The 14,256-nt window shown below is 44.8% G+C and overlaps 1 protein-coding gene across 3 annotated transcripts in view; it reads left to right on the forward strand.

The window, feature by feature from the left end:
• The window catches only part of GR (glutathione reductase), a 90,656-nt gene that overhangs the window by 56,113 nt on the left and 20,287 nt on the right, over positions 1-14,256 (forward strand). For all 3 annotated transcript variants that reach the window (XM_087392239.1, XM_087392241.1, XM_087392240.1), the window contains exons 7-8: positions 12,272-12,335; positions 13,552-13,722. In XM_087392239.1, the coding sequence (XP_087248365.1) occupies positions 12,272-12,335; positions 13,552-13,722 (235 nt within the window). The remainder of the gene's footprint in view (positions 1-12,271; positions 12,336-13,551; positions 13,723-14,256) is intronic.

A 14,256-nucleotide genomic window follows, 5' to 3' on the forward strand; every position in this document is an offset into this window, starting at 1 on the left:
AGAAGCTCCAAGGGCTTTCTTCGGAATACCCCATGCACATGTGGTCAGTGGTAGTAGTCCCAACGATGAATCTCTTAGGGGCCCCTCTTATGGAAAAGGGCTTCCCATTGATGCAAAGCCCTCAGAGGGTCTGATAGGGTGCTAAATGAGAGGCTGGCACTTGTGGGTGAGCCTAGATAAGTCCTCTTGCCATTAGGGTGGTTGGCAGTGGACTCGCATTTAGGTTGGGCACAGTGGGACATTGGCCGCGTCATCTCTTTTAGGACCTAGAGTAGGATCCGTGGAGGCAAAGGTGTTGCTGGGAGATTGGAGCCATCCCAAAGTCATGGTGCGCAAGATTACAGCTATGGCCCCCAGTTTTGGATCTCTTGGACCTCCTTTGTTGCTATGAGGAAGCCGATGGATTTGGTCCAATTGATCCTAGCCCTAGAGGCCTCACAATAAATATCCAGGGCTTCCCTCATCGCCTCCAGGCTCGTTGTTGAACCCTCCACATAAAAAAACGTGTCATCTACTAATTCTGCATCCAACAGCTTCTCCCACTATCGGATCGGAAGCCTCATCCCCATGAGACCCGCCGTCTGGGAGTACAAAAATTAACCCAACGCCTCAGTGACAAAGAGAAAGTTGAAGAGGGTGTGGGTCAGCCTTGATGAACCGAACGAGAAAGAAAAAAAGCCTTGCCCATGTGGCCACCAATAAGCATTTGACTGGAACTCCCTGCATAAAGGGCCGAGACTTCTCTGATCCTCTAGACGAGAAACCTAAACACTGCATAGTGCCCTCCAAGAAGGATCACTCCACTCTCAAAATCCAAGAGGATAGCGAGAGGCTGAGCCTTCCCTTTGGCCCAATCCAAGGCCTCCCAGAAGGTAAAGGTGTATGCTGCGCTCCTGAACGAAACCAGTCTGCATGTCATGAATATTACATTTTGAGTGTGGCTGCAACTGCAAACTCAAGGACTTTAGCTAAGATCTTGTACGTGGTGTCTAGCAACTTAATCGGTCTCCACTGGCAAAGATCATCTTTGTCCCCCTCCCTTCGGGATTAGACAAATCCTACCACAACTCAGAGACTGGAGAAGAGAACGTGAGTAAAAATCTCCTTAAAGGGATAACGAAGGGGGGAGTGTACCCCTAGAAGCATATGAAGAAGGTTGGTTATAGTCCATCCTCTCCAGGGCACTTCTATGGAGGAAGGGCCGTGAGGGCCTCCCAAAAGCTCTGCATTGTGAAAGGCTCCTCGACCTGTCTGCTCATGCTCGGAGAGACCACTGCCAAGGTATGAGTCCAGACCACCTCTTGAGCTGCAAGAACTTGGAAAGACTCCTCCTCGAACTGGAACAAACTCCGGTAAAGGTTTGTTGTCATCTTTAGAATCTCCTGGGGATCAGAGTGCCTCTGTCTGGTCTCATCCCTTAATCTCTATAGATGTGTCCTTGCCGACCGTGGTCCAATGGTCTGAAAAACTGTCTGGTCATCCTGTCACCCTGCCGTACCCACCTTGCCCTGGATGAGTTTTAAGAAATCTCTGCGTGATGGATCTTCGTATCCTAAAGGTTGAGCCTTACACACTCATATCGATCCGCTGGCAACTTGGAACTTGGGTCTTGCTCCTTGAGAGGCTCAATCGAGGCCTGGTCTCGCCTCAGTGCTCTCTTTCATGCCTAGAGGAGGTGCTGTCGATGGAGAGCCTGAGACTAGAGCTCCTCACTGCTCCTTTGAATCACATTTGCTGCCCGCTGAGCCTAGCCTTCCTTCGGTGAGGTCTCCGGATCCCGCCAAATCTCAATGATCGCGTGCTAGACCTACTCCTCTTGGAATAAGGCATATGGAATGTGGGTTCTTTTTTGGGAGAGACCTCTGATGCAGCTCCTGGAGGTGGAGAACAATCATGGTGGCACTATGTATGGAGGTTGTCAGGGAGTTTGGAAAGCTCTACCTCCTGCCAAGGATCCTTGTCACCAATCATGACGATAAACTGCTCCCACGTACTCCTCTTAGGTGCTGGCATTTTGGAGAGGAGGCTCCATTGTACTTGTCCTCCTCGAACTCAAGGTTTTTGAAGTCTCTCCAACAATCCAACAATCCAACAATCACTTGGGGCTCCCTTTGTTGCTCCGGTTAGGCCTGTGCGCGGGGGGGGGGGGCGTCTCTTAGGCAATCACACATCCCAATCGACCCATGTGTCTACAACGGAGGCATTGCCCAATCCTCCGGTGAAGCTCTCCCCTGTCTAGAGTCGCGAGGTAGATCTCCTATGAGGCTACTGTGATTGGGGGAGCCTCCACACCATGCCAAAGGCTCGTCCATTGGAAGAAAGATGGCTCTGTACTCCCTTGGGAGCCCCGGTAAGTGGAACGTCATCGGGAATTGAGGCACATGGTGGATTGTGTCCATATCCTCGATTGTAATACCATGGTACCAAGGTAACATATACACCAAGAGCGGGCCAAGGAAAATGGGGCTTTGCTCCACAAGTTGCTATGTCAGGTGAGCTCAAATGGAGAAGAATTACGCCCCTTCCATAAAAAGGGTGACCTCCTAAATGTGACCCCCCTCTAGTGCTAAGCTGGCTTGTAACCAATCCTGAATTTGGCTCCTCGAAGGCCTCTGAAAGAACTCCACCCTATGGGCTGTCCAATGAGCTGGCACACTTCACAAGGCGGACCTGCAGGGTTGCGACCAGCAGCAGGACTTCTAGAGCAAAATGCGGACTAAGTGGGGGGAGCAGCAAATGCTTCCCGCTCCTTGAAAAGCCCCCAGAAACCACTGATCACACTCGCAACCTGAGGGGCAGCCTGTGCCCCGACCACTCCAGCAAACAACGTGACCACTGAATGTGGTCGGGTCTCCTCCCGTGGGATTGGAGCAACTCCAAAGATGAGCTCTCCAAAATGTGGGCTGAAGTTGGGAGCTCTGAACGCTGTCTTTCATTATTGTCATCACCTCATGGATAGGAAACCATAATATTATATGTATTTTTTTAAATGTAAAGAGGAAGCTCAGCAGCTGGAACTGTTACAAGCTTAGGAGCTACCTCAACATGCACATATGGCATAAGAAGGACAGGCTTCCCTGATGATGAGGAGTCTGGTATTTTGGTCGATGACCTTGAGTCCAGTTCTGATGCTCCTAGGAGATCTCAAAGATTGCAAGCTTAGGATTGCCAAGCCTCCTTGGTAGACTATGCACAGGATGTTTATGTGTTATTGTGATTTAATTAAAAGTTTGGTAATCTATACATAATTGCATAGTACTAATCTTTATCTGTACCAGTAAAACTGATGAAGATCAAGGTGAGTTACTTGGTGGAAAGATATTCAGCTACTGTCTTTCTACCTTATCTGTTTGACAAAGTCTATAAGGGGTTTTACAAATAGGGGTAGATCCTATTTTATGATCTACTTCTCTCTCAGGGGATAAACCATCAGATAAGTCAGATGGAAAACCATCATTAAACTCAACCGTGAAATCATTAAAAGAAATGTTATGCTTTTCAACAATACTCTTTTCCAATGAAAGAAACAAATACATTATGAACAGAAATATACTCACATTCTTCTTAACATAGGAGTCGTTCAAATTCCATCAACCAAATAAGTGGAGAATCAGGTACATCATGTTCCCAATGAATCTAGAAGGCCTACCATGCTTTTCAAATATAGTGGAATTATTCAAATAACTCCACTCCAAGCTGTTGTTAGGTCGAATAGGCACCCCAGCGTGAAAAAATTAGAATTTCAATTAGTTAGTTGCCGCGTGGTTCGAACGAAGGTTTTAAGGCAAGCTTGGACGCCCGAATTAATGCATCTAGAGACTCGCGAACATTTAGATTCTTCCGTGCACTGACATCCTGGTCCCTATAAAAGGCAGGACAGGACTTTAGAATGAGAGCGTAGGACTCAGGACTCAGGAGCCTGGAGGCTGGAGGGGGGCTGCAAATCTGCAACAGCCTCTCGTGGCAGCAGCCTGGAGGGGATATCGAGGAGTGCAGGCCTGTAGAGGGAGGGGAGATCGAGGAGCGCAACTCTGAAGAGGGAGATCGAGTCTTAATTAATGCAATTAGCCTATACTGAGGGAGGCGCGGAGTGCGCGGCAAAACTAATGAATGCATTTTAGTTTTTGGAGCCATTAGGGCCAAATACTGAGAAACAACGGCTGTTCAGAAAAAAGCAATTTGAAAGCACCTCATCCAAATGATTAACGTATATCTTGTGGGGATGCTGCATGGGGTCCTGCCCATTTTTTATTCAAGTTGTTTTCTTGGACAGCAAGCAGAGAGGCTTCTTAGGGTACAAGTTGTGCTGGGGTTTGGGAGTAATACATAGTCCCCCTTAGCTTCTTGTAGGCCTTGCCTCAACACCTCTTTACTGAACAAGGTTGGCTTTGATGTAAGAAATCCTAGATTTACTATATTTTAGAAATGTGCTAAGGAACAGAAAGGAGACCGAAATAGCAGAGAACAAGGAATTTTTGTATTGCTTGAGTGTCTGTAGTGTAGCTGTAGTGTCATCCATACAATTGGGCCTCTCTTATATAGAGAGTGAAGAGTCACACATGAAAAGGTGTGTACTCCAAAGTGTATGAGCATGAAGAGGTGTGTACCCCTTGTGAAGGGTGTGACCCTTGATGAGAGGGTACGTTACAATAGAAGTGTCTCTTCAATAGAATGTCTCTTGTGAAGGGTTGTGCCTCATAGGAAGTGTCCCGTCGAAAGGGCATACCCTTCCACAAGTGTCCATTCATCAAACCATCCATAAGTCTAGATATAGAGAAAGGAATACATCACAGATCGTGACATCCCCTCCCACTCAAAATAAGACCCTGGTGGAGATAATGAACTGATGTAGAAAATATCACGGTAAATTCTGAAAATACTGCTGTAAAATGTGAGGGTACCGCTGTAAGTCTTCATCAGATTGCCAAGTAGCGTTGGAGTCGTCTAGATCTCGCCAAAGAACAAGGAATTCTGTGATAAGTCGATGTCCAGTCTCTCGTTGTCGATGGTCCAAAATACGCTCAGGGATAAGGAGAACATAATCATCTTTGATTTCTGGGACACAATCACCTGCAGGAGGAACTGCTTCATCGCTTGGAATGTACGTCTTTAGCCAAGAAATATAAAATGTCGGATGGATTTTACCCCATGATGGTGGTAATTCCAATTTGTAACTTCAAGGTGAATTTTTCTTGATGATCCGGAAAGGTCCATAGTATCTTGGTCGCAACTTAGGAAACACAGACTTAAGCGTCTTATAGCGATGTGGGGCCACAAATAATTGCACCATGTCACCAGTGTCAAATTCCAGGTGACGTCTATGTTTGTTGGCAGACCGTTGATACCGCTCTTGCGCTTTTTGCATATGATCCCTGACTTGGAGTAGAATGTCTTGCATTTCTTGAACCAGTTGATCAGCTAGGGCCACTCGATGTTGAAGTACAAAATTCGTTGGTACAATCGGAGTGTGTCCATAAGTTGCTTGAAATGGAGTCATGCTGATGGCACTATGGAAAGAGTTATTACAAGCAAACTCAAGGAGTGGTAGATACTCTTCCCAAGCTGCTAGGCGTGACTGAATATAATGTCGAAGCATTTCTTCCAGAACTTGGTTGCCTCTTTCAGTCTGGCCATCTGATTCTGGGTGGTAGGCTGAACTGAAGAGTAGAGTTGTTCCCAAAGATTCGAACAGTGAAATCTAAAAGTGACTGGTAAACTTAGGATCTCTGTCGGATATGATATTCTTGGGCAATCCATGGTGTCGGAAGATGTGTTGTATGAAGAGTTTGGCTATGTTCGGAGCCTGTGCACTGCTTTTGCAAGCAACAAAGTGTGCCATTTTGGACAATCGATCAACAATTACCATAATCTGAGTGCTACCTCTGGAGGATCGTGGTAGTGTTGTAATGAAATCCATGGAAATACTTTCCCACCTTCAGTTGGAAATGGAAGAGGCTGAAGAAGTCTTGTCGGAAGTCGTCGGCTTGCTTTCATTTGTTGACAAGATAAGCAAGATGTAACCATTTTGATGACATCGCTTTTCATCTGAGGCCAGTAGTATGTTGCACTGAGTAACCTATAAGTCTTGTTGATGCCTGGATGGGTAGCATAAGGAACTACATGATGCTCTTTTAACAAAAGACGTCGAGCATCCTTGTCATGTGGTACATAGACGCGATCTTGATAATACAAAAGGTTGTCTGTATAAGAATAGGATGAGAAAACCTTCTGTTCGGAAGTCGAAGGTTGATCTTTGGAAAGAACTTGTACTGCTGTGCCAAAGTCTTTATCATTGAAATACTTTCCTTTGAATGAATTCAGAACATCCACAGATAATGTAGAGATTACCATAGCTAATGCTAGAGTTAACCTGCTGAGAGCATCTGCAACGACATTGCGTAGTCCTGGAATGTACTCAATGGTCATGTGAAAGTTGGCCAAAAACTCAACCCAGCGTGCTTGTCGAGTGTTCATGACTGGCTGAGTAAAGATATACTTTAAAGAGTGATGGTCTGTCTTGACCACCGAGTCGGCTCCCATGAGATAATGTTTCCAAGAGCGATAAGCATGTACAACGGCAAGAAACTCCTTATCATAAACCGGGTATCGGGTTTGGATATCGGAATGTTTATGGCTGTCAAAAGCAATAACTCTGCCTTCTTGCATCAAGATTGCTCCTGTAGCGATGTCGGAAGCGTCGGTCATGACCTCAAATGGAAGGTTTGGGTCAGCAATAGCCATCACTAGTGTGGCAGTGAGTGCTTGCTTGAGTTGTTGGAAACTATACTCTGTTTCGGGAAGCCATTGAAAAACTGCAGTGCTTTTCAATAATTCGGACATAGGAGCTGCGATTGCGAAAAACTGATAGACCTTTGTATGGTAGAAGTTTGCCAATTCGAGAAAAGAGCGGACATCATGAACATTCTTAGGAGTAGGCCAGTTTTGGATTACCTCGACCTTCTTGGGATCCACAGAGATGCCTTGAGCTGAAATAACGTCCCAAATATGCGAGTTGGGTCTTGAAGAACTCACTCTTCTCAATGTTGATGTAGAGAGAATTTGCGTGGAGAACTTCAAAAACTCGGTGAAGATGTTGTTTGTGCTCATGTAGGGATTTGCTGAAAACGAGGATGTCATCGAGGTAAACGATGACGAACTAATCGAGGAAAGGACTGAAGATGTCGTTCATTAGTGTCATGAATGTGGCCGGGGCATTGTTTAACCCAAAAGGCATGACCAAACATTCATAGTGTCCATACTTTGTTGGTATTTGCTTTGGCAATTCCTGTGGAAAAATATCCAGGTAGGGCTGGAAAAAAGGTTGGTTGAGGTATTCAGGAGGATCCTTTGTTGGTGTCTCCTCTACTGCCGTAACCAACAGAAGTGAAGTCTTTACTTGACGTTTATGAACCCACTTCTTAGGGCAGACGCGACTGGGGTTGAAGGAGAGTCCCTAGAACCAATTAGCTCAATAGGTTTTCCTTGGTGGACAAACTGGATAGTATGGCTGCGAAAATTGATTGATGGATCATAGTCGTAGAGCCATTGTTGTCCAAGTATGACATCGTACCGAGAAAGAGGCATGATGTCGAAGTTCAACTTGTCCGTATAATATTGGATGCGAAAAGACAAGTTTTGAATCCTGGTGTTGCATAAGAAGGTAGTTCCATTTGCGAGTTCAATCTGATAGTCCATGAGACTAGGACTGGTGGTCAACCGAAGTTTGTCGATCATAGAACTAGCTAGGAAGTTATGAGAGCAGCCACTATGGATGAGGATAGTGACCGTTGTTCCACGAATCGATCCTTGAATACAAAGTACTTGAGTGGCCAGGGAAGGTTCGGGGTTGCTGGCAAGGCTCAGGTGGATGGTATTTGCCATTCGAACAGCTTTGCCTTTCTTGTCTTGTGCTGGGGTAGCATCTTCTGTTTGGGAAGTGCTAGGTTCCAAATTGGAATTTTGCTTTGGTCGCTTGGGACAATCGAACCATCTATGGTCGCCTGTACAGATGGTACAAAGTCCTTTTGTGCTGGAGTTGTTCTTCTTGTCAGTGGCCGCACCTTTATGTTGGGTATGACGGTGATGACTTTGTGAAGAAGAAGAGGCGTGATCCTTGGAGGAGTGCTTCTGTTGGAATGCAGCATACGATTTCTGAGACTTGTGGGGATCTTGAGACTGTGGTTGACCTTGATTACCCGAGTTTTTTTAAACTTGGGGTTATCTTGAGAGCGAGCACCTTTGGCCATAGTAGAGTTCTATGTTCGATTAGCACTGTGCTTCCCTGTGTTTTGGAAATTTGTTATGCACTCTGTGTAAGCAATAGCGCCAACTGTGGTGGTGATGTTTGCTTTAAGGATATCAATGCGTAACGAGGGATTAAGGCGATCATCATCAGTTAACCCATCAATCTCCAGCACCAATGTGGTGAACTGAGAGATGTAGGAAGATAGGGAGCTTGTTTGCTCCAACTGTCAGAGTTTTGAATGTGCTTGGAAATCCACATTGGCAGGTATAAACTGCTTACGGAGCACGTGTTCAAAACGTTCCCAGGTTAACACACTTTTGCCGTCCTTTAAGCATCGTTGCCACCATAGGAAAGCTGTATCCTTAAGGAGGGACGTTGCCAAGGCAATCTTTTTGCCTTCCGTGAGGTCAACAGTATCAAAGTACATGCGTAATTTTGCGAGCCATTGGTCAACTGTGCGGCTATTTCGTTGACCAGTGTAGGCTTCCGGAAGTTTAATGTCAAGCCTTTTAGTTTTGAAAGCTTGGAGTAAATGGTAGAGGGCACGGAGTTCAGTGTTTTCTACCTCTGGTGGGAATGAGTCCACATAGTCGTCTGGTTGCATCACGTCATCCTCTGTATGTGTGGTACTACGAGAATCTTGGAGTTGTTGGACTTTCTGGACCAAGTCGGAGATGCTGTCTTGAAGCTAGGAAATTTGAAGTTGCAGTAGTGCTTCGCCTTGTAAGTTGACTTCAGGGGTCTTTTTTGGCCTTGAGTCGCTTATTTTCGGAGAGGTTGCACACGAGCGTTGCGACATATCGGAGATCCCTGTGAAAAAAGCACGAACCTGCGCTTTAGTTTGTACCATTCCTGGAAGAAGATTTGGGCTGCTCCCTGAGGTTGCTCATGTTGGAGGGGGCAGGAGAACGCAGGATGGAACCAACCGTGGAAATCTGGTAAAGGAGGTCGTGTCTGAGGTAACACTGGTGAGGCCGAAATGGGTGTTACTGCTCGTGAGAGTACAAGGGTAGGTTGCAGAGTCCACTGATCTGAGAAGGGATAAGGAGCTGCTGTTGGATGTGGAGGATATCCAGGAGGAGGAGTGCCTTCAAAGTGTAAATACTGTCTTGGGGAAGGTACAACCTGGATAGGAAGATATTTGGGAGCTGAAGGAGGTGGAGAGTACCCTGGAGATGCTGAAGCTGAGGGGTAAAAATCCCTCCAAAGATGGACAGCAAACTTGTGAGGAATATCGGGTTTTGGGTATCTACGTGTCTCGTGGAACACAACCTGGACTGTGCTGAGGAAGTAATGTAACTGAGGTGCCTCACGCAGATGGACTGCACTGAAACCTGTAAGGTACTTGATGAGGACCGAGCCTGGCTAGATGGAAAAGGAGGGCTGCCAAAAGTCGCTGTTCACAGGCTATGCGCAGCAGGGACCAGGCTGATTTAATTCGCTGGCAGAGACTGCTTGCGTCAGGCGCTGCTTGCTGCGTGCTTCCAGGGCTGATTTGCAGCAGCATGGGCAGGGATCTGGCGCTGAAAGATTGGCAGGAACCCAGGGCAGCAAATCGGCTGATGGAGGGCTGCGTATGGTGTGGAAGGGAGGCGAATCCTGCGTGACGAAATTCCGTACGGGCGTCAAACATGAATCGTCATTTTTTTGTGTGGCTGCCTAGGTTGGGTGGTTGTCAAAAATTAAAACGTGGGTTTAATTAACCCTTGGGTAGTCTAGGGTTAGGCCTAAGGTATGGGGCTGGGTTTTTCTTTTTAGCCCCTCTAGGTACCCTTTTATAAGGTGCTTGGTGCCAAAAGGTGTGCCTATTCTAAGGGGTGTGACCCTTGGAATAGGTGTACCTTTTCATGAAGGGGTGTCCCCACACGAAGAGGTGTGTCCTTTTTTCCACGATGGGGTGTGTCCCTTGGGTGAGGAGTCAAAACTCTTCATCAAAAGGTGTGTTCGATGGTGGAAAAGGTGTGTCCCTTGGTTTTGGGACAGCCCAAGCACATGAAAAGACTCGATTTTTGTAGTGTCCATTCACATCAACTTGTGATGTGTGGGAGATGGAGAGGCCAATGATGACTTTAGGCAGGGTTGGCACTAAAAATTTTTACGCTCATTCTCTCTATCTCTTCCATGCACAATATGCACGGATATTCTTCTAGCGGAAAAAGATGTATCAGATAGGCGCTAGAAGGTGGGGGGCATTTCCTATAGGCAGGAGCGAAATTTGCTCTGATACCACTGTAAGAAATCCTAGATTTACTATATTTTGGAAATGTGCTAAGGAATAGAAAGGAGACTGAAATAGCAGAGAACAAGGAATATTTGTATTGCTTGAGTGTCTGTAGTGTAGCTGTAGTGTCATCCATACAATTGGGCCTCTCTTATATAGAGAGTGAAGAGTCACACATGAAAAGGTGTGTACTCCAAAGTGTATGTGCATGAAGAGGTGTGTACCCCTTGTGAAGGGTGTGACCCTTGATGAGAGGGTACATTACAATAGAAGTGTCTCTTCAATAGAATGTCTCTTGTGAAGGGTTGTGCCTCATAGGAAGTGTCCCGCCGAAAGGGCATACCCTTCCACAAGTGTCCATTAATCAAACCATCCATAAGTCTAGATATAGAGAAAGGAATACGTCACTGATCGTGACATTTGATGCCTTGTGAAAGAATCTTCATGCAAATATCCATAAAAGTGAAGCAACAATCTCAAGAGTAGTTCACGCACATGAAGTAGATGAAGATTAAGAAAGGTGATGCTGTCACAAAGAGGCTGAAGCGTCACAGCAAACTCTCCAAACAGCCAAGCTTTCTTCCTGAAGGTCAGTAGACTTCCTAGTGCTCCTCTAGGCGTTGGATAGAGTAAGAAACACCCAAATATGTTTTGATGATCGAGCTTTTTGCCTTATATAGGGCTGGAATACCCTGTCTAGTCCAAGAGTATATCAGACCCCAGATGAGCTGACTGCAGGTCCAACGTGTCATGTCAGCTGTCTGTACATGTGAGCATCTGACTTGACCACATCATCTGTTGACTATTTTGCCACATCACCATCTGACACATGGCTGACATGTCGCTGTGGTGTAAGCGTCCTTGGATGGGGTCATACATGGATCCCCAAAGCATGGTAATGCCATGCGTGGAATGGTCTTCATGCCATGTCCTTTGTGCAGCCATGAAATGACTACATGCCCTATCTTATTGCTCATATTTGGTAGTACTTATCATATTGAGCATCTAGATCTAGGTAGCTATCTAGAGGGTGGAGGATGAACTCTTAACGGTTCTCACGCTTTTATTATTTCGGATTCTAGTTTTTAATGGAGCAGGCGAGTGTGAAACTTATAAGATGACCTGTTGTCACCTCCAGGTTTTGTTTTACTATTAAATTGTACTGACAGACAATTCCACTTTGAGTTATGTGGTCTCTTTTTACAGAAGCCTCAGGTGCCCTGCTACTATTTTTTTACTGTTAGAATCTGGTACCTCTCGTGGCTGGACGTTGGTTTTGCTTGTAAGTGTGCCTGAGCTCGCCACATTTTTAGGCCTTTTCATTTTTTATGATTAAGATCCTGTTTATTCAGTACCTAGACACCTGAAAGGGAAAGAAACTCAATTAGGGGCTGATCAGCCTAGTGCTTTAGTTGCTTAGCTAATCTGACTTCGACTTAGAAGCAGCGTTTTAGCCCTTCGCATGTAGTGTTCGGGAATTCTCTCTTGTTTACTTTTTGTACATCTCAAATCATCAAAGAGGCTTGTATCTAAGGTTAGGCTTCTTTACTTTAGCTGATAGGATAGAGCCTCTGTTCACGTTTTCCCAGCCATCAGAACAATATTGTCTGACTCTTGGGTTTCTTGAGATCAATTGACCCCTTGACTTCATAGTTTACTGTATAATGTTCCTGTGGTGAAAATATTCATTGCTGTTTATCTGACTATAATATATATATGAAATTTTAAACACTTTTTCATTTCGTTTTGATCTTTTTAGGCACCTTCAGTGGTGTCTTATGTCATTGGCTTTTTCTTTTTGACAGAAACGTACCATCTGCAGTTTTCACACAGCCGCCCATTGGAACAGTGGGTCTTCCGGAGCAGGAGGTACATGATGTCAGCATTTTGGTCTCAAGCTTTCAATAGCAATTTATACAATTTCTGTAGTGCATGGGATATGGAATCAACAAATTGCAAGTGTTGAACCTTTTGCCAAGGTTCAATTGAATTGATACATACTAAGGATACCTCTCTGGTTCAATCCTGCAATATTTCTATGAGGTGTAGTTCGGCATGCTGCAGCCTATGATGTACTTAAGTAAACTTTATGGTATGCTGCCCTTGCTGTCTTCAAATTATACATCCACAGGGCAGTGTTAATACCTTTAGGGGCAGCTAATCTAATTCCTTTGCTCTGAGGTTATCCCTGCATGTGTCTAGAAGAATCTTCCCTGCTATGGATAATTGACAGACCATGACTCCTTAAAAGAAATTCTAGCGAATGTCCAAAACGTCAGTGTTCCTTGTTTTTGGGACATTCTAATATGTTGTGTGATAGCCAGCCCCAAAAATTATAATTTGTATATTTACACTGGATTATCTTGCCATACTAAGATCACTGATGATGGGTTCATGTGAACCATCTGCTTTGTATTGTGCATTATAAGGTCTTATCCATTGAGTAGCCACAGCAGGCATCCCTGTGAACATTTTTGATTGGGTAATTTGTTATGCACCAGGCTCAGAAATGGACAAGAAAGTTGTGCAGAGGATAATTGAACGTTTTCCAGACTGGGAGCACAAGAAATATAAATGCAAAAAATGTAATACATAAGAGATTGGAATCAATGAGGTCACATAGATTTACACTGATAATGATTTCCACAGAAGAGGACATATTCTCCCTCTGGAAGGCCATTGTGTCTGTGTTGTGTATGGTGTCTAAGGTGTTGGGGGACAGACCTGATATCATGTTTGATACAGAAGCGTTTCTTGTTAAGCTGATGGAAATTCAGACCAGGGCTCTCTCTTTTTTGTTTGGTAAAGAGGGGCATCAAGGTGCATTTGTGCGTGTCTTCCCTCAAAGCTATTGTCATTGTGTTCTGTCGTTTTTGAATGGAGGATTCAAAGATGTGTTGATAGAATAGGAACGTTAAAACGAGATAATGCTGTGGGTCTCCTCTGGATGCTAACGACTGTTTGGGTAACAGGTTCCTCTTTTGTAACATTCAAGCTATCAATTATTCTTTTGTGTTTGTCTCTGCGTTTTCAGTCTTGATTGTGCGATGATAGTATGGTCTCTAAATGTAAATATGATATGCAGGCAATTGAACAATTCGGAGATGTTGATGTATACACAACGAACTTTCGGCCTATGAAGTCCAACTTGTCAGGACTTCCTGATAGAACTTTCATGAAGCTTATTGTTGATGTGGCCACTGACAAAGTTGTTGGAGTTCATATGTGTGGGGAAGACACTCCAGAGATTGCACAGGTTTTTTTTCTACTTGCTACAACTTTTTCTTCTAGGTCAATGGTAGATATGGATGCGAGAATTGTTAGGCACGCATGTAGGTGGGTAGAGAGAGAGGAAAAAAAGAAAGAAAGAGATATTAACGTCCTTGGAAGACCTCGTGGGTCTATGGGACAAAATACACACACCACAAAACTACAACATCAGTTAGAGAGTGAGAGTTTGTGGGGGAGTACAACAACTCAGCCCCATATTATTATAATAGCATAACATAACTAAATTCAGGTATTATGTAAGAGTGATCTGAATAACATCGAGAGTCTTTGGGTTTAGGTTTGAAATCTCTTATCAGTGCTTGCCCATCTTGGTAGACCGCCCATTTACCTTCCTTGCTTCTTTCACTTTGATGAGTTCATTTGCCGGTTGTTTGAGTTGGTTCATAGTGAGCTCTTCAAATATCCAAATCCTAGTAGTACCTTTCAGCTTGTTGGTTTGTCTAAGGATCTTGACCCTTGAGCTTTTTTCTTTGAAGTTAATCTATTCCTGGTTACCCTT

The sequence above is a fragment of the Dipteris shenzhenensis genome, chromosome 21 (genome assembly GCF_047967505.1).
Source record: "Dipteris shenzhenensis isolate YYH24624 ecotype China chromosome 21, Dip_SZ_1.0, whole genome shotgun sequence".
Lineage (NCBI taxonomy): Eukaryota > Viridiplantae > Streptophyta > Polypodiopsida > Gleicheniales > Dipteridaceae > Dipteris > Dipteris shenzhenensis.